Source organism: Quercus lobata, chromosome 3 (assembly GCF_001633185.2).
Source record: "Quercus lobata isolate SW786 chromosome 3, ValleyOak3.0 Primary Assembly, whole genome shotgun sequence".
Taxonomy (NCBI): domain Eukaryota; kingdom Viridiplantae; phylum Streptophyta; class Magnoliopsida; order Fagales; family Fagaceae; genus Quercus; species Quercus lobata.
Window position 1 is genome coordinate 59752979 of NC_044906.1, and position 21025 is coordinate 59774003.

The 21025-nt window shown below is 31.9% G+C and overlaps 1 protein-coding gene across 1 annotated transcript; it reads right to left on the reverse strand.

Moving 5' to 3' along the window:
- Positions 1–355: 355 nt before the first annotated feature.
- Positions 356–20381, reverse strand: LOC115981177. The gene is made up of 4 exons (XM_031103346.1): positions 19967–20381; positions 19232–19875; positions 19129–19138; positions 356–410 (listed from the first exon to the last, which is right to left on the reverse strand). The coding sequence occupies exons 1-4, from the start codon at positions 20320–20322 to the stop codon at positions 356–358; spliced, it is 1065 nt and encodes a 354-aa protein (XP_030959206.1). The 5' UTR covers positions 20323–20381.
- Between the last annotated feature and the right edge of the window lie 644 nt (positions 20382–21025).

Genomic DNA, 21025 nt, shown 5'->3' on the forward strand with positions numbered 1-21025 from the left:
TGAAGTATTATAGCTTATTACCAGAAGTATTTGCTATATAAAATGCAAAAACTGCATGTACTGCTCAAACTTATGCTTTAAATTTAATTTTTACTCTTCAGCTTGCTTTACTTTTGTAAATTAAAGGGTTTAGGGGTTTATCTAACAAACTAAGCCTTGAGTCTAAATATTCAGAGGATAAATGATTTTCACAGCAAGTAGGACTTCATTTCTGATTGTAGTTGCTGTTGGATTCATATGTTATTTGTACTGCTCATTTTGCATCTATGTTCATCAAATTTTCACTTGCTTTGAACTTCTCCAATCCCAAAACAAAGAGAGAAGGAATGAAAATTCCACTGACATGAACACCAGCCTAAGCACCATCTTTACCAGTTACAACTCCAGCTTCCAATTCAATATCACAAATTCTGCCAACACAGATGGAATGATATCAAAATTTGATTGATCCTGATAGGCTTTTCAGTTTTTTATGATGGGTTTTGCTTGGTTTTGTATTTTGTATTTCTTTTTTTTTTAATTTTTTTTTATTATAGATTAAAAGTTCTGAGTTTAAACATAATTGTCATTGAACTGGTCATGCTCTTTTCCCAGTTAATTGAAGTACTTTTATTAATTTATTGTCAATATTCCTTCCCAAATTCAGAGCCCAGATTCTATTTCCAGAATTCTCTTAAAATAGTAGTGTCTAAATACAATATAATTTTACCTTTTAGGGTAAAAACAACTTCAAAAAAAATAGCAATATTCATAAATAACAACAAATCCAATTTGGGAAGTCAAAACAGCCATAACTCACCCAGATATATCACATGATTTTTTTTTTCATGATTGGTCCTGCATGATGGTCACACTTCACATGTCAATTGTCAAATAATTGTACATTGTATGCATGACTATATTTGAGGAATACTATAATCTCAGCTGCTTACAAATATGATATTTAAGATGTATATGTTGTGGCCTATCTTAAACCTCAAATGAAATGGAATTGTATTGTGTTTTGGTTTAGGTTCTTTAAATTTGGGTTTAGATATGATTTAGGTCTGGGTATTTTGATTGGATTGGATTGGATTGGATTGCATTCAGGTTTTGGCTTAGATTCGGTTTGAGTAAGAAATTTGGGTTAGAATTGTTTTTAATATCAGTTATCTGTGTTAGATTTGGTATTTCTTTTGGATATTTGGGTTAAATTTGTTTTGAGTATGTCTTGGCTCCAAAGAGAAATCTCTGGAGATCTTCATGGATTGATTTAGTTCTGAAGAACATAGATTCATGTTACCAAAAAATAAAGCTCTGTTTGCCATTTCATTTATGCCGTTTTTAATTTTTTTGTTGAAATATATTCCCTTCTTTATATTTTCATTTCCCATGTTTCTTTTCTACCATTGTTGTCAAGTTTTTTCAGTATATATTTTTCTAAAGTTTTTCCTGGGTTATGATATAAAGGCCATGTTGTTCACATATCACAATGAGTAGGTCAATTTTATTATTAAATTGTATTTCGTTAGTATACACACACACACTGTAATGTTAGAGATGAGTTTTGTCATATTTGATCAACGAGGCTAATAATGCAAACTTTGCATCTGAATTGGATTTCCATTTCTACTTTAGTATGTCAAATATTTGAGCTTCAAGTCTCAATATCTATTTATTTCAATTTTTTGTTTAATGATGTGCTTTGCCTGTTTGTTAAAAGAACTGAGTCAATAAATTTTTCAGAAATTGTTGTTTCCTTTATGGCATGAGATTAACAATATGAACTATTTGAACAACCCTTTATTTGGTCATGTTGTGCAAGTCCACTAGATTCACCAAGTACATTCTCATGTTTGTAAGATTTCAACTTAAAAAAAAAAAAAATCTGAATTTTAAAAATCGTTCACTGGGTGAATTACTAAATACTCAATGTCATTTTGTCTTTGTAAGTGCATCAAAAATCTAACAAAGAGGTACTTAAGAAGATTTTTGACATCGTGAGAAAGATAGAAAGAATTTAGGTAATTTCAAATGTAGTTAATCCAGGTGATTTAGGTTTCAGTACTATTTCAAACACGATTTACATATGATCTATAAAAGACTTTGTCTGGCCTTCCACTGCAACAAAATTCCAAACCAACATAATTTTTGCTCCCAAAAACACCATCTAAAACAGGTATTTTGGTTGGATTGATTTTGAACTTATGGTCTTTCAAAAATGGCATTAAATATGATGAGTTTTGGGTATTCTGGTCGAATTGATTTTAAATCTTTGATTTTTATTTCTAGGTTAGATTTTGTTTTGATAAAGGTATTTGGTTAGAATTTGCTATCTTTAGGATATTTGTGTCACATTTGGTTTGCTTTTTTGTTTAGAGTATTTGGGTTAATGGGTTTTGGGTATTTTTCAATGATGTTTTTAAAATAGAGAAAAAGAAACACAATCATGCCTTTCTTTTCCTTTTTCTTAAGAGATGGGAATGGTGACAATCTTTAAGTTTGGAAGACTCTAGATATTTTTTTCCTCGATGATGGTTACCAATTCCTGTAGATAACCATAAGTCCATAAGGCTCATTAAAAATCCTCTGGACTTGAGTTTAATGGTAGAGTGAATTACGTCCATGGAAATAATAGTGATTTTAATGATTTAATGTGAGTGTGTGTATATATTTTATCCTTACTGTGTTTGTTTAATCCATATAATCATGTTAAAATTAGAGATATGCACATGTTTTGATCCTTGCCACTTTGAAATGTACATATATATTCTTGATTGCCATTTTGATTTATAGCTGATATTTCTGCTATAATTGTTAAAATTATGCTATAAACTTGATTTTATTGTGCTTTGCTAAGTTTGATGCTGAAATAAGCTTTATTTTGAATTACTGTATTATGGGTATATAGAAAAAGGTATATAAGAATATTTTGGGTTCAGGCTTACTGCTTATGTCCTTCGTATAATAGTATAATGAAATAATGTTTGTAGATATTGATTTAAAGGTGATTGCTTTTGCTTTCTCTTGAAAAAAAGTTTCAGTGCATATGGTGGTATCTTGAATCTACCTATTCAATTCTTATTTAGTTTCTTTTCTTTATGTTGCATTCATTTCTTAAGTTGTATTGTAGCCATTGTAATTTGATATTGAGGTTAACATAGTTCTATGGTGCATAGGCTTATATAAAATGTGAGTACTTTTTTTTTCTCAATGGATTTTCTTGCCTCATATTTTATTTTAAGTTCATAAATTGATGTATTATGTGATTATACCATTTAGTTGAGTTATGATGCCAGCAATTTATTCTGTTTGTATTCTATTATTGTATTTATGAACTAAATGAGTTATGATGCTAGCAATGTGCTGCTATGGAATTCATTTGACTAAAGCAAATAAAATTTGAGCTGACAATTTTTTCTTTTAATGTTTCCCTTTTTAGGTGTATCTCTTGAACCTGTTTGGTTTCCTGTTAATTGGAAATGTTCATAGTTTGCATAATACTACATTCATAAATCCAACATATCAGATGAGGCGCTTTAGAAAAATTGGAGTCATCACTGTAATGGATGGGCTAATTCATGAAATGCGCCCACTTTAAATTTTTTTATTTTATTTTTTTATTGATGTAAGTTGCGTAAGCTTTTTGTTGTAAAATTGGTAGTACCTTTAGCATTTTCCATATATTCTTACGTTTCAATGCTTTGATTGGGGAGTTTTGTTTTGTATGCTAATATTTTGAATGGGAATGATTATACATGGGGAATTATTATTGCAAAACTGGTAGAAGCACATGGTAGATTAATGTTATGCTTTATTTTGAAGCAAATAAAAAGAAGATGCGCTAAATAGGTTTGGTTTGAGGATAAGAAATATATAAATATATATATATATATATATTTTGCTAGAAGGGTAAAGATTGTTGAGGGATTGAGATAGTATCAAAAACTACACGTGTGTTCCAAGATTAACTATCCCGTGCATCGCACGGGTTAGCGACTAGTTAGTATTATTTGTTTTCTTAGTATGCTAAAGTCTAAAGTCTAAAACCATGAATAATTTGTTCTGAATTGAGGTAATATTTTATGGTAAATTTTTATTTTTATTATAATATATATATATATATATATAAATAAATATATAATAGCGGTAAACCCGAAACGGTACACCAGTATTGAACAGTACCGAAATATATCGTTCCACTGATAAAACCGATACAACTTTCGGTACGAGATTGACTCCCTTGCCTTGAAGTGACCAAGGATGCCTAGTCTTATGGTTGGCAGCTCAACTTACAAAGCCAAAAGCTAGTAAGGAGAAAGGATTGGTGCAATTGGTTTGCTAGCACGAGCGAGGAGCACAAATAAGGGTTTTGTAAAGTTTTTTATGCGTAGATTGGTTGGTGCTATAGGCTCTAAAAAGTTTTTTATCCGTTATGAGTTTTCTCTCTGTAAACATGTCTTCATGTTTGGGAGCATGTGCTTGTGGGATTTTTTGTATATATCCATGCATTTAATCAAATGGCAAATTAATTAATAAGGCTTAATTGTGTGATTAACCTTAAAATTGACAATTAGACGAAATTTTGGGGGGTTCAAAATCAATTTCAGTGCTCTTTCAAATATGATACAAGTGGGGATGTTATTATTCCTTACCCTGTCAGGATTGATGCCCCAACTATGCAAATAATGAGCCTAGCTATAATGATCGTTTGCAACCGTACTACCTTTCCTCATATGAAAACATTTTTGTCTACAATTCTTGAAACAAGTTTATAGCTCTTAGTGGTAATACCTTGGCATTCATGAATGACTTTAACAACAAATTGGCAGTGAGTTGTTTCTCCTTGTCCAGCAGCTACAATGAGAGCAATTCGGATGATGACTCTTGCTCAACTTTTGAATGCTACCAAACTCAAACTCTCTCAAGAACCTCAAAACGTTAAATATTACTCTTGAGGGCTTAAACGATAAAAGTGATGATTCGCATAGTACTATTTCATGAATTTATACATTCTTAATGGATCCACCTTTGCTCAATATGTCAACTATAAATCTTCACATTGACCCGTCAATTGATGATTGGTATTTTAGTTTGTCTGCGGATATCGATGCTTATGTAAGGAAGAATATATGAAAATGATAAACCCCCACCTCCACCAAGGCTTCCAAGGTAAATTAATCAATTGTGGTCTTATTTATTTATTTAATTTAAACTTAAAACAATTTGTTTGTTTTTAAACCCCTTAAAACACAATTGGATTAACCTAACTATAGTTAATTAGCCAAGTGATTACTTAGTCCAAATTTCAGATTTAGGTTAACACAATCATATAATCATATCAACGTAAAGTGCAGAATATAAAGAACACAAAAATATGATGACCCAGGAAACCACACCGGTAAAAACTTGGGGAGGATTTAATCTAGCTATCCTCAAGGTAAACTGAATCCACTATAAAAGAATCAAAATTTTACAATAGCGACTTAGACCACTAACATCCTATTGCTACCTCATGTAGAAAACTTACTACCACGACCACGTGACAGCTCCGAGACCACGGACTCCTTCTTTCTTGGATTCCCAGCAAGTACAAGCACTCCCGCTTGTGTATCTTTAAGTTTTTATTGTAGCAATTGAATGATCATCAAGCTCTTAATGAAATCTCCTTCTTGATAATCCTAAGCATGTGTGAAGGCAACCACCTCTCAGATCTCACAAGAGATTCACACACAGAGCAAAATAGAGCTACTTCAAAAACGTGGCTAGGGTTTCCCTTTTATACCTAAGGCAAAACATAAAACCCTACACGTTATATGGGCTTAGGGCTGAGTTGGAAATTCTGCAGAAAAAACATTCTGCCCGACTTTCAATATGTTGAGTCTAAATCTCGATCGATCAAGCCAAACCGAATTGCACAATGAATTCTACAGCAGCTCGATTCCAACTTTACATAAAACACATACTTTGAGCAAGTCTAAAACAAGACTAAAAACCTGTTTTGATCATGGTTTGCCAACAATACAAATTAGAGTTTTAATACATTAGTTCTTAAGTACTTAGAACCTAACACAATTGTTATTGTTACTGTTATTGTTATTGTTATTGTTGCCTACTATTTTCTGGATGAATATTGTCAGTACAATTATTTTTTGATGTCAAGGAAACTTAAACTAAGAACAAAAAATAGGGATTAGCTAACATCGCAAGCATGTGCCAATAACTAGCTTACAATACTATTAAGACTTAGGATTTAGGAGGTAAGTGTATCCAAATGCATCACAAAAGATTCGCTTAGAGTCTTGTAACTCAACTAGTTAGCATTTCATGGTCTTTCTAAGATATCCAAGGTTTAAATCCCCCCTCTCCAGTTGTAACTATTAAATTATAAATAAATAAAAAAAATTTATTTTACTATATGCAATGCAGCAATGCCATACTTACAAAAATAGTTTATTTATTTATCCTTATGATAAATTTTTTACTATTGAATTATAAAAAAACTATTTTACCATATGTAATGACATACTTACAACAATAATTTATTTATATATATCCTTATGATGAATTTGTAATTGTAGTCCTTATTTCATAAATAATAATAAGAATTTATACAAAAAGTTATGTGACAGTTGATAGTGGTAGATAATTGTGCAAACTTATATATATATATATATATATTTTTTTTTTTTTGAAGACCACAAACTTATATTGAATAGCTTGATTAATTTTATTTTATAATCTTTTTTTGAAGGGCAAAGATTCAGGTGCTAAACAAGGAATCATAAAAAGGGTGATCCTAGTTAAGGAAGTAGAGGAAGAGTATGAGAAACTCAAAACTCATTAATGATCAAGAAAAAATTATCCTCAAAACCATTAAAAAAAGTATGGAATTTCACTGTCAAAAGCAAATTATTCAAAAGAGCTTTGATTGGTGGGCTAATACCCATATTAGTGTCTTAATCTGTAGGAGCACAGAATATTACGTACCAAAGAAAGAAGCAATGGAGAAATGCCGGAATTGATAAAGAATGCGAGTATGGCACGACAGTAATCACCTTTTAATTACCATGATATTCGATACTTACTTGATCGGAAAAAATTGGTAGAAAAACAATCTTGAAGTGCCAATGATTTTGCAAAAATACGCCAGGAAATTATACATGATTCCACCCCCCTTAATGCATAATAATGGTAAAGTTGCTTGCCATGAGTTTCATTATCATAATTGTCATAGGAAGTATTGGCTTTTACATAATGAAAAAATTTCATGTGTTTTGAGTCAATCACTATTATTCTAAGCTTAGAAATTGAAAAGGAAAAACTACATAAAATATAAGAAAGAAAAATGGCAAAAAGGAATTGATTTCTTTTCCCCCAAGGCTTCCAAGGTGAATTAATCAATTGCGGTCTTTCTTATTTATTTATTTAATTCAAATGTAAACAATTGTTATTGTTATTGTTATTGTTATTATTGTCTACTTTGGATGAATATTGTTAGTACGATTCTTTTGGATGACAAGGAAACTTAAATTAAGAACAAAAAATATTGAATAACGAACATCCTAAGCATGTGCCAATAAGTAGCTTACAATACTATTAAGACTTAGGATTTAGGATTTAGGAGCTAGGAGTATCCAAATACATCACAAAAGATTTGATAAGAGCCTTGTAGCTCAACTAATTAGCATTTCATGGTGTTTTCAAGACATTCAAGGTTCAAATTCCCCCTTTCCCACTGTAAATATTGAATTATCAAAAAAAGAAGAAGTTATTTTACTACATGCAATGCCATACACATAATAATAGTTTATTTATTTATCCTTATGATTAATTTGTAACTATAGACCTTATTTCAAAAATATATATGAGTGCAGGGATCCAGGAAAATGCTGTTATCTTCAAACGAACTTTGCCAGAATACAATGGACAATGATGGTAATATCCTTGCAGTAATGGTAAAGATCCTTGCAATGATGTATGTCTTATCATAATTGTCATAGGTAGTATTGACTTTTCCACAATGAAAAAATATTGTGCTTTGAGTCAATCACTAATACTCAAAGCTTAAAAATTGAAAAGGAAAAACAAAATAAAATATAAGAAAAACAAAAACAAAAAGGCATTGATTTCTTTCCCCCAATTTGACATTCAAAATCTTGTCTTCCCTTCTAATTGCCTTATTCTTACAATGTGTTCTTTAAAACAACTCCAATATTATAAATATTTGATAATTCTAATAAGTATGGCTCTAAAAGAAGAGATCTTTTTATAAACAATTTGAGTTTAGTTTGGAAAAAGACTTGTTTATATTTGTTTATTTACAAAAAAAGTCAAGTTCAAACATGATATTGCATTTGTGAACAAGCTTATAAACATATGAGCCTCAATTTAAGTATATATATAACTACATGTTTAATTATATATATATATATATATAAATATATATATATATATATATAAAGAATATATTTTTAAATGTATATATGTATAAAAATATACTATTTATGTAAGGTTGAATTTAATCAACCATTTTGTTGGCTTTATTCCGTGCCAATTTGCTTGTAATTCAGCACTTAGAAACCCTATATTTAGGTGGGAATCATATAAGGGTAGTGTGTGAGAGAGTGTGAAGAAATGCTCAAGAATGTGCACTGAAGCAGGGACTCGCGACTGGATCTCGCGAGTGGCTCGCGATTGGCTAGCCGCCAGATGATGTACACGAGTGGAGCATGCAAAGAAGTTGATCCTTCATGGAAGCTGAACCGTCATGCCAACTGTAGCACTACAGGAAAAAAAGTCCAGACTGGCCATTTAGTTAGCTCGCGGCTTGGACTCTCAACTCAGTCAAGTCATTAGTCCAATATGTTTTGGAAAAACTGACTCTTCGCATTTCTTTCTCACTCCAGTATAAATACCCCTTATACCCACGAAATATGGAGAGCTTCTAGAGAGAATTTTGAAAAAGAAACCCTAGAGAAAAACAAGATTGACTCATCCACAATCTTTACATAGTGACTCTTCAAATTCTTCAACTCTCACCCTCTACATTGTTACATCCTTGAGAGGTTCATTAGCCAAATCCTGTTCTCACTATACCCATATTTGTGAGAAGGCTTTTTGGTGCTTAGAAAGCAGTTAGGAAGGGACCAATTGATATTGGTTGATGCTATGGGCTATAGCGGAATTTGGTAAGCTAGAGAAAACAAAGGTTCGACGTAACCTCATTGGAGTAGGAGTTTGGAGGGCTTAGGTACACTGGGTAGATTAGGCTTTGAGGGTCTTTTGCTGTTCATGTATCCCAACTTGATTCTCTAGTGGATTATTTACCGCTTGGGGGGCGGCGGAGAGGTTTTACGCTGAGGACTTCAGTTTCCTTTTTGATAACACATCGTTGTGTTGTTTTTGTGTTTGCATCTATCTTCCCTTAATCTTTGCCATTTAATTTCTACTGTGGATGTAATTTTATTTGGTTTAGATTATGTTATCAATTCTATTGTAGCTTATTTACATTTTCCGCACATACATTATTTGTTGATAAGCTTGAATTGGCAATTTATAATTTGGGGGTCTAAACGTTCAATGGTGTTTTACACACATTTTGAACATTCACTTTAAATATATAAAATTTGATATTTACAATGGGAAAGAAGATTTGTGTCTCAATTGAAAATATTAGGATGTGTTAGTTGAGCTAAAAGACTCTTGACAAAAAAAAAAAATTATATAGTCTTGAAAGTAGATTTTGTGTGTATAAAAGATATTAGATTGGGTAAGTTTGTAAATATGTTTATATGATATTAAATTATTATTGAAATTAATAATATAAATAATCAATTTTTAAATAAAAAATTATATACAATATTTAATAATATAAGATTGGTAAATCTAATTTTTATTTTCAAGTTCATACAAGAAAATCGTTATATATGCTTAATATAATTTCAACAATAACTTAGTTGTTAATTATTAATATAGATTTGTGTCTTCTCAATCTATATATATATTTGAGAATTGGAAAAACAATTGAAAATAAATGTAAAGTTGTGATTTACAACTATTTTGTGTTGGCTTTAATTCTGTGCCAAATTTGATTGTAATTTTGTTCAATCTTTTGTACCCTATATTGTTTGTGGGATTTTATTGTAAGGTTGTGTATCTGAGAGAGTGTGAAGACCAAAGATGTTTTCGCAGGTAGCTCGCAAGTAGCCTTCTCGCGAAGTGAAGTATGTGCTTAGCTCAGAATGTTCTTAGCTCATGACTGGAATGTGAAAAGTCATGACAAGATGGTGACAGTTGGTTTTCGCAAGTGTCTTACAGGTAAGGCCTTCCCATGAGATACCAACGAAACATTCTGTTTTGCTATTTTGTCATATCTGCTTCACTACATCCTCACCCACACTATATATACCATCATTACCCACATATGTTGAGGAGTGTTTTTCAGTGAGAAAACCCAGCCATAAAACCTTTGAGAGTTAGAGATTGTCATACCCACAATTCTCTACATGATCCACTGTGGTTTTTCTCAACTCCTACCTCTCCATTTCCAAATCCTTGAGAGATTAATAGCCCAAATACTTATCACACCCATTCTGAGTGTAAAGTGAGATTTTGGTGCTGCTGGGAAGTATTGGAAGAAGCCATTTGTTTGGTGGATGCAATCGGGTTGAATTGCGTGATCCGAAGAGCTAGAGAAGACAAGGCTTGCCGAAGTTAGTTGGTAGTAAGAGCTTGGAGAGTTCGAGTACATGGGGTAGATTAGGCTTGGAGGGTCTTTTGTTATTTGTGTACTCCAACTTATTCTCTAGTGGATCGATTTACCGTTTGGAGGGCGGTCGAGAGGTTTTCGCCGAGTACTTCGGTTTTCTCTTCGATAACACATCGACATTTTATCTTGTGTTTACATTCCTCTTCCTTACTCTTTTAGCTTTCATTTTACTGCTATGATTTGATGAATATGGCTTAAAGTAGTTATAATGTTTATCCGCTCGCATTTACTCTATTCTGCACTTAGTTTAAGCTAGAGTAAAATCAACCGAGTTGCAGTTTTTAATTTAGGGGTCTAAACAGCTATTGTGTTTTTACACAAATTCGAGCTTTCAATAAATTTGTTTTCTTATTTGAGAAAAATCAGTTACATGACTGGTACTTAACTACTTATTGGTATAGGTGTCATAGATTAATGATCAAATGACTCTTTATTTTTTTTAAAGAAAGGGATAGATCATTAGATTAAGAAGAAATATCTTTCTTTCTTTCTTTTTGTCTTGAATGAAACATCATTAATATATATATATATATATATATATATATTTTTTATATAGATACAGGTGCATTGGTGGTAGAGACAACGGTGGTGTTAAAGCTAGTGATGATAATTGAGATAATTGAGGTACAAGACTATTGGCAAACTCCAACAACCAACGAATTATAGTTGATGAGAAATTCATGGAAATATATATCTGAACTAGGGTTAGACTTGCAAATTTAGAGAACATGCCATTATATTTGTAAATTTGAACATCAAATGGTCGCCTAATAGAAATAATGGGCCATCAGTGACAAAGAAAGAAAGGGTTGAGGTAGCAGTCAATTTGGCTTGAATAATCATCGGAAGCCTAAGCCTACACTCGATCCATACTGATCAGGTTTTGGTGCACAAAACCAATTGCTGACCAAACTATGTGTCAAAATCGAATGGATTCGATTTTGTTGGTTGGTTTTGGCAATTCCATTATATCTATATATGCTTATCTTTAATTAGGTCTTGATATGCGACACCTGACATGTATTTTTTTTTTTTATCACCCATTTACCCCGTCCAGGTAAGTATAACCTGACATGTATTTGATTTTAAAATACCACATGTTTTACATCTAAATAAAAATATGAGAGAGAATTTGAGGATTTAATGAGAGGGAATATTGACTCGAAGGAGTTAAGATTTTTATTTATATATATATATATATATATATATAATTAGTGCAAATTCTAACAAAATTAATATATATATATATATATATGTGGGTACCTAAGGTATGCTTGGCAACGTCCTAGGCATGCATGCAACATCCTTGGCCGTCCTCGGCATGCCTTGCAACGTCCTCAGCATGCTTTGCAACGTCCTCGGCATGCTTGGCAATATCCTTGGCCGTCCTCGGCATGCATGCAAAGTCCTAGTCGTCCCACATCGAATAGAAATTCCCCAGCTTCAAAGCTTATAAGGTAGAAAGTGGGGGAATTTCTATTCGATGTGGGATGACTAGGACTTTGCATGCATGCCTAGGACGTTACCAAGCATGCCTTAGGTACCCACAATATATATATATATACACGCATTAATTTGATTTTTTTTTTTTTTTTAAGGTTTCAATTGTATTCAATGAATCATTATAATTGTCCTCGAATGAGTTTTGCTATCATTGCATGATTACCTAATTCTAAATGCTATCAAAAGCATCACTCAATATATGTTATTGCAAAAGCATTCATTCATCCCAGAATTTCCCATTCGGTTATATAGCTAATTCTTTACAATATTTACTGTATAAAAAAAAATATAAAAAAAAATCCTTTTTACAATTAGAGTTGACAACTTGATATGCTAAAACCAAGGCTAATTTTGATAAGCAAATACACAATAGATGCACAATTTGGTGTTTGGTTGTGTTTTTTTTCCTTCTTCTATCTAAAGAAATGTGTCCATAATTTGTTTTAAAAAATAAAATAAATTTCAAAATTTTTTAAGAATATACATTTATATTTTGAAACTTAATAACCTAATATGAATTTTATACTAAGTAATAAAGAATTTAACTGTACTTGTCAAAAATTAAATTAATATAATATTAAATTATGAAATTTAATATTCAAATACTAAATATTAAATTTTCTCAATAATCAATATAAATTTCATTGAAATAAATTAGAATTTTAAATTAAATCCTAACAATCAAATAATTTCAAATCAATTTAAACATTTAAGGCTTAATTATTTTGCCTACCTCTACAGGCTCAAACATTCTTTTTATGTATTTCAACTTGTGTTTGGTTATTCCAGCTAGCAACCCAACCACCCAACGAAACCAACCAAATCAACTGGAACTAACCATCAACGACCTAATTCAATCCCTCCGGCATTTGGTTGTGATTCCCAATTCTTAAAAACTGACTCCGGTGGGTCAAATGGCATGTTTCCTCCTTTAAAACTCAAGCCACCCAATCCGACTGAAAAAGGCTTCAAACAAGGCTGATCTACCCAGATCTAGTGACAATTTCACTCTCTTCTACTCAGATTGGGCCATGTTAGACCTTCCCACACTCGGATCCAACCATATTTGTTCAAATCCGCTCAAATTTTACAGTGTTTTGGCTCAAATCCTGTCAAGTTTGGCCCTTTGTAACTCAAACTCAACAACTTATTACTCTTCTTTGTTCAGATTTAGCCAAATTTTGATCACCTTTGCTCAAATTTGGTGAAGATCTACTCTCCTCCACTCATCATTGCTCCTTCATAGGTTTCAACCGAGCCGACCGATCATCCGCTAGAGCCCGATCTAACTCAACCCATGGTAGTTGGCGGTCGGCTACAGGTCTTGTCTTCTTCCACCCAACTTGAGCGAGTCAAGTTCGAGTTGAGTATAAATACTCATAATTGAACCCAAATATTTTTTAATGGGTGTAAGGATAAAATGCATTTCAAATTCTATAATAATCTATATATATATAATCGAAGCTTCTGAACCTCCCACAATTTTCCACATCAGCACAATATTAAAATAAAAATTAATTAAAGCCAACACAAAAACGTAATAAACCCAAAAAACATAATAAACCATCTCTTCCCTTTCACGATGCTTTTCATGAAGCTCTGCCTCATGATCCTTTGCCTTTCCCACCATCTCATCTAAATACCCAACATACACCTTCTTTACACCATCGATCTCCTTCCTCAGACCACCAACCACGGCATCGCATCACATGTAAAGATCCACCATACCCACCATCGCATCTAAAGACCCAACAGACACCTTCTTCAGACCATCGATCGCTTTCCTCAAACCATCGATATCTCCTTCCTCAAACCATCAATTTTCCTCAGACCATCGATCTCTTTCCTCAAACCACCGATATCTCCTTCTTCAAACCACCGATTTGCCACAAACCACCCACATCCACCCTCTACAACCCAAAAACAGCGCCCCATTTGCCGTGGGTCTCATCAAGCCCATGGCCATATATCCCACCATACCTATATCCACCTTGCTCAGTTCTCTTCCTCAGAACAGAAACGGCACCCCATTTACCATGGCCGGGTCTCATCCAGCCCATGGCCCATCAACTATGTCGGTCGGCAATACACCAAACCCAACTCGTCGAGACCGGCCCAAAGGTTACTAATAAACTAATTTAATTAGAACTCTAATATTATTTATTTTTTTGAGTCCGAACTCTATCACTATTAGGACGCTAACTATTATCTTATAAATAGTTGATTCTTATTGGTCCTTTTTTTTTTTTCTTTTTTCTTTTTTTCACGGTTGTTCAATTTTTAGCTTTATTCTTATTTTCTTTCTCTTCATTCTTTTCCTCCATTTGAATCAGGGTTAAGGTATGGTATTCGTTTGCCTCTGTGATAATCTATGTACATTTAATTTCTAACTATTTTAGTGTTCTCTCAATTTGAATTGTAAAGAACTCATGAAACTCAAATTTTAGTGTAGTTATATTAGTTTGTGCAAAAAAAAAATACAGCTGGTAGGTTTAGGTAAGTCTTAGGTTTGGAACTCTTTCTCATGTTCTCAACTCCAATTTCAAGTCATTAGATTTTATGAGTCCATGGATGACAGATGTGGTAGTGTGGACTATAGATTATTGTAACTAAAAAATATGTGCCATATCAAATTAGGTGGCAATCAAAATTGCTTTTGTTTGATATATTGTCCATTGAAGTGAATGTAATTATCTTATTGATGGTTTGTACAATATTTTTTGAAGTGAGTTCATCTTCAATATTTTAAATAGATATTAAAATGGTGATAATCAATTTGATTTTTTTTTTTGTGTGGAAACTGAGCTATGGGTTTGAATTTGTTTAGAAGAAATTGTGTGAGGTGGAGTACGTTGAGGTTAGTTATTCATTACATTGTTCATATTGAATTATATGTCTCTTTTTTTTTTCTTTTTTCTTTTTTTTTTTTCTTCTCTAAAAATATTCTTGGAGTTTTAATATCTTATTTTAACCTTATAAATATTTATCTATCTAATAATATAGTATTTTTTTTTATTTCCTCTATGTATGTTTAATAGTTACAACAAATATATGGTTGTTGTTTTAAATCTGCTTTTATGCTTGGAGTTTTAATATTATAGTATATTGTAGTGTTCTGTTTACATTTAAAGAACTCATGAAACTCAATTTCAATTGTAACTTATTATGTATAAATATTTTATATGTTGAGAATGCTATGCTACCTTAGCGAAATTGGTGTGACCCAAGTGTTTAAAACTTTTTTCAACACAAATAGAAAATTGTAGAGTGTAGCTTAACATTGTTAAAATTATAGAAATGGCCTTGAGCACAATGTTGTTTAGTTTTTCAGATTTGAATATTGTTTGATGATATGAAGGAGATTAAAAAAGCAAAATTTGCACTACATTGCATTGTATCATTAAAATTTGCACTACACTGAACTGTTTCAAACTTTCTACATTGCACTATTTCCCTTCTATTAATGTTTCTTGGCTAAAAATTGGATTCTTGCTATTTTGCATGTAGGGATTTAGCATAGCAATTTGATATCTGGCTTATTTGGTAATACAACTACAAGACAAGGAAAGTCAGGTATTTACCAGTCATTCCTTTATTCTGTACTGTTTATTGCATATTTATTGGTAATATGTTTGTAGAAAGAATTTGAAATTGGAATATGATTGCATATTTAAGTTTCTTGGTTATCTTAAACTTGGTTTTATGTTTGGTTTAATTGTTTCATCTCAAGATTTCCATTGCTTTAATTACTTCTATGTACAATTTGTATTTTATCAAATAATCAAGTTTTTATGATTTTTTTTTTTAAATTCTGAAGTTAGTACGTGAATGCTATATTTTTTCTTCAATTTTTCCCCTTTCTATAACATATAATTGTTAATTTGTAATATATGTTTTTGCTATGTAATTATATTTATGAATTAAAATTTTGTGAATGCTTTGCTTTTAGTTTATTCCCCAAGCATGGAGTCTACTTTCTATGCAACAACTTATCAACTAAAGAAGATGGTGATTGTACAAAATTTCAAAAACTTAATGTTCAAAGCAATGTACAACTCACACCAACATCTGTACTCAAGGGAAACAAAAGGGCATATTCAGGAACTACTACAAAGCAACAAAGGAAGAAGATACAAAAAACACTTTAAAGTTGTATTTGAATCTCTAAGATTTTCTATCCACAATTTGGTTTTAATGGATTTGTGATTTTGGTACTAAAGACATATAGGAACAAAGGAAATTTTTTTGCCTTTATGCACAATTTGGTTTTAAATTAAAACAAAGAGGAATTAAACTCTTATATTTAGTTATTTGAGGATACAGCTTTACTTCAATGTTTTTTTAAATATAATGAATACATTGAATATTTAGTAGAAGTCATGAAATAAATGAAATTGAAAAAAAAAGAAAAAAAAAGCCATAGCAAAAATACATAGTATTGGGACATTTGCCCAATATGTGCAAATAAAAAACTGTTGGGAGGAGCTTCATCCTAAAACAGTTGCGGCTTTCAGAGATGATAAACTATTTGCTTATGTATTAAAAAGACCAGTGTACCTAGTTGGTCCAATAGTAACACAATCAAGTAACTTGTCCAAGAATGGCTTGCTATTTGATTGACTAAACAAGCATTCTGTGGTGTATGTATCATCTTTTGGGATAGTAATGATATTTCATGTCCTTCAATTATGGATATAATTTTTACTTATTTTTAATTAAAAAAATTAGTAGCATTCCTGTGCATCGCACGGATTCTTTTGTAATACTTATTAAACTAAATGTAAGAGCACATTATGATTATTATAATATATTACTTCATAATATTTGTATTTATCTCATATTTAATATTACTTAATAATATTACATGTTTCATCTTATATTAGAGCCAATTTAGCTTTCAATAATTGAAATTAGAGAGATTTTTAAACCTTAAAAGAATGAGAGATTGCACCCACGGGTTAGCAAAAACCGAAATTTCAACAAAACCGAAATGAGTGAACTATAAAAAGTAAAAACTTAAGATTATTTTTTTATTTTATTTAAAATGAGAATAAAATTCGAACTCATCAACAAGCTAAATTTCATGTTTAAGCACAAGAGTTATCATAAGTTAACGTAATTTAGTTATTTTTTCCTCTGATGAAGCAGGTATTATAACTAAGATCCACCCCCTTACAAATGTACACTAATGATTAATGATTAAATTATGGTTGAGATGATATTATCTGAGTTAATTAGGTATATAAATTATCATATATGAACTTATAAAAATTATTTGTTTTTGTTTAAAATCATTTATATATTTTTACAAATAGACTATTTAAGTTATTAATAAATAAGAATAATTTAATACTGAATCTATATAAGTATATACTTTAATCGATTTCTTGCACTAGCTTTGTTTATAACACATTAGTATCATATTTGAGATTGACTTGTTTAATAATTGAACTTAAATCTGAGTTTTTGAGTTGAGGCTTGTTTATTAAATAAAATAATATAAACAATCCCTTCCTAAGCTGAAAGGTGAGCATCTTGAGACGTGCCTGGAAAATGACTCTATATATGAGGATATATGATATATCCCCATCGACAAAATTGAAGTTAAACCTATTGAAATAAATAATATAAACCATCCCTTCTTAAAGGAAGATGTAATTACTCTTTACTAGTACACGTATTAAAATTTTGTGGAAATTTAAATACGTGTACTAGTTTAGAAGCATCTAGGAAAAAGATCAAAGCATTTTCTTTCTCTTTTTTTTTTTGTTCTTCTTGGCTCAAAGTGTCTATTCTATTTCTATGTATTTCTTCTTGGCCATATGGGTCCAATTTGCACTGCTGGGCGGGTGCACGGAATTTGCAAATGTTATCCATGGTGTTACAGTACGTTAAAAGTGAAAAAGGCAATTGATGATGAAGCAGCTGATTATATAATGGATTGATATATCAATGGCAATGGCAAGAAGAGCAGCTGGGTTAGCCAGAGTCACCAGCAATGGTGGGTTGCCTTAGTTTGGATAAGGCATGATTAAGGGAGATTGTCCCGCCGGTCTTATCATATCATCAAATTCTTTGCCTGGAAAGAAGCGTCAGCAATGTAGAATAGTTGTTGTCTTCGCATTTATTGTGCCCTAATAACCTCTCATTGTGTTTAATTCGATGTCATATATTCTCCCTGATGACCATCCCCCTCCTAAAGCAGGTCAAAATGTTCAGTTGCCCAATCATTCCTAGATGTCGCCAAATTGGAATGACACGCATTAAATCAACAAAAAAAAAAAAAAAAAATTTCAGGTTTTAAGACTCAGATCTTGGGAAGAGAGAGAAATGCCTTCCATGAGTATAAAATACACCAACTAGGAGCAATTAATTATACTAAAAAAACCACCGCACATTTTTGGCGTGATAGTCATTCCGCAAGTATAAATGCTTGTGGGGTGGGAGGGATAAGGGCCAGAGTCAAGTTTTTAGGAGGAAGTTTCACACATATATACACTTAGATTAGGCTAAAGTAGATTTATATCTTGTATTAAAAAAATTATACTAAAAAAATTACAATTTCATTCCAAAAAATCTCTAATTGACTTTATCATCAGTGTCCCCAACTCTCTAGTGAATTTTTCAGGAATATGAAGCACAGGTACGTTTCTGGATTCAAGTACAAGTGTGGGTGTGGGACTTGGCAATTTTTGAAAAAATAGGATGTGGGTGTGGCAGGGTGCAGCGATTAAAAAATTAATAAAAATATTTTTATTTATATTTTCTATATATTGCTAAGCATACTTTTTCACATTATATAAACATATACCAAATTTAAGAGTAATAGTAGATAATAACTAAAACATGATGTTCATAAATTAAATATAACCCACAAGTTTGAAACTAAAACATTCCATGATATTCAGAAATTAGAATACAACCCACAAGTTTGAAACTAAAACAAAATAAAAGACAATCAACAAGACAATCAAATACAACCCTCATCATCATCATCAAGATCAATAGCTTCACTTCGAACTTCACTTTCACTAGTAGTAACAATAGTGCTAGCATTCCCAATAACCATGGCCTCCAACTCTGGCTCATCAAGTGTAAGGGTAGCATTCTTAAGAATTCTAACTCCTCCATGTATGTCACTGTCATTCCAAGAGTCTCCTGCAATATCCCACATCTCTGTTGCTACATTTACATACTCCTCATTGTGCCTTGACAAGTGTCGAAGATCAGAATGCACATATACCAAATCCTCAGCACATGCAGGAGTCATTTTGTTTCTTTTTAATGAATGAATGAATTTGTATGTGCTCCAATTCCTCTCAGTATATGAGGATGAACAAGGTTGTCCAAGAAGTTTAAGGGCAAGGGTTAGAAGTGTTGGTAATGAGGAGCCATGGTATTGCCACCAAACCAAAGGTTGTAAGGCCCACTTATCTGTCAAGGCATCTGGTGAAGGAAACCTCCCTCCTGAAAATGCAGCAAACTCAACTTTCATCACCCTTATTTCATTCTCATCTTCAAAGTATCGCTCCAAACACTTGCTCCTTTCCATAGAAATTTCATGATCTTGATGTGGAGCAATGCGCTTTGGATTCTTCGAAAGCCATTTAATGGAGTAATACCTAATTAAAGATAAAAAGGAAAATATAGATGATGAAACATGTGTTTTACTAGAAGGGAGAACTAAGGAAAATAGAAAATGAAAGTACTTACTTGGGATTTAAGGAATGAGCCAAGCAATGTAGTGGTGTACAATTTTTAGTCCATCGATCAATGAGTATATCATACACCACATTAAAAAATGAGCTATACTCATCATCTTCCAAGCCTTCATGCCGATATATTACTGCCTTCACCTTCTCTATCATTGAATCCCACATTTCATAAACAAGATGAAGACAAGGTCTATCTGTGTCAGCTGCTCGTAGCATATCATAAATAGGTGTTGTGAATTCAAGGATATAATCAACAACATCCCACCAACAATCACTTAGAATCATATCTTTCACCTTTTGAGCTTTTCTAACATCATCCTCCCTATAAGAAGCCCATTGGTCACTAATAGTCATGGCTTGAAGGCATATTTTTATCAACTTCAACCGTTTCAATATTACAACAACCGAAACAAATCTAGTATCAGCAACTTGGAGTAGTTTTAATGGACAAAATTCATTAAACATTGCCAACCTCATTGAATAGTTCACGATAAAAACACATATGAAGGATGCATCATCAACAATACGTGTAATCCAACTACATTCCCTATATGTAACTTCATTTTTTTTCAATGTTTTTTGCTGGAAAAATATTCTTCAAAGCTAGATTGAGAGTATGGACAACACATGGTGTCCAAAATATTTTGGGATACTCACCTTCAATAAGAGCTCCAGCAGACTTCATCACTCTAGCATTATTAGTGATGACTTGGACAACTTTTTAATGTCCAATCTTTTTTATAGCATCCTTCAACACCCTAGCAATAAAATGCTTGTCTTTGAACTCATCTGACCCATCAATTGCCTTTATAAACACTGGACCCCCATTTGATGCAACTGTTATATTAACAAGAGGCCTCCTTTGTAGATCTGACCATCCATTAAAAACTATACTTACACCATTTGCAAGCCAAGAGTCCTTAATTGGTTTTAAAAGTCTTTCAACATTTGCTCTTTCTTTTTGCAAAAGTGTTGTTCTTAAGGCATTGTATCCAGGAGAAACATAACCCGGAATGTTATGGTTAACAGCATATGCATAAGAACTACGATAATTTGG

What these genes read in the sequence shown, in the direction of transcription:
- LOC115981177 (XM_031103346.1), bottom strand. Translation starts at nt 20,322, where the DNA reads ATGACTATTAGTGACCAATGGGCTTCTTATAGGGAGGATGATGTTAGA. An exon ending in GCTCATTCCTTAAATCCCAA is followed by an intron (nt 19,876 to 19,966) that starts GTAAGTACTTTC and finishes ATCTTTAATTAG; the next exon opens with GTATTACTCCATTAAATGGC.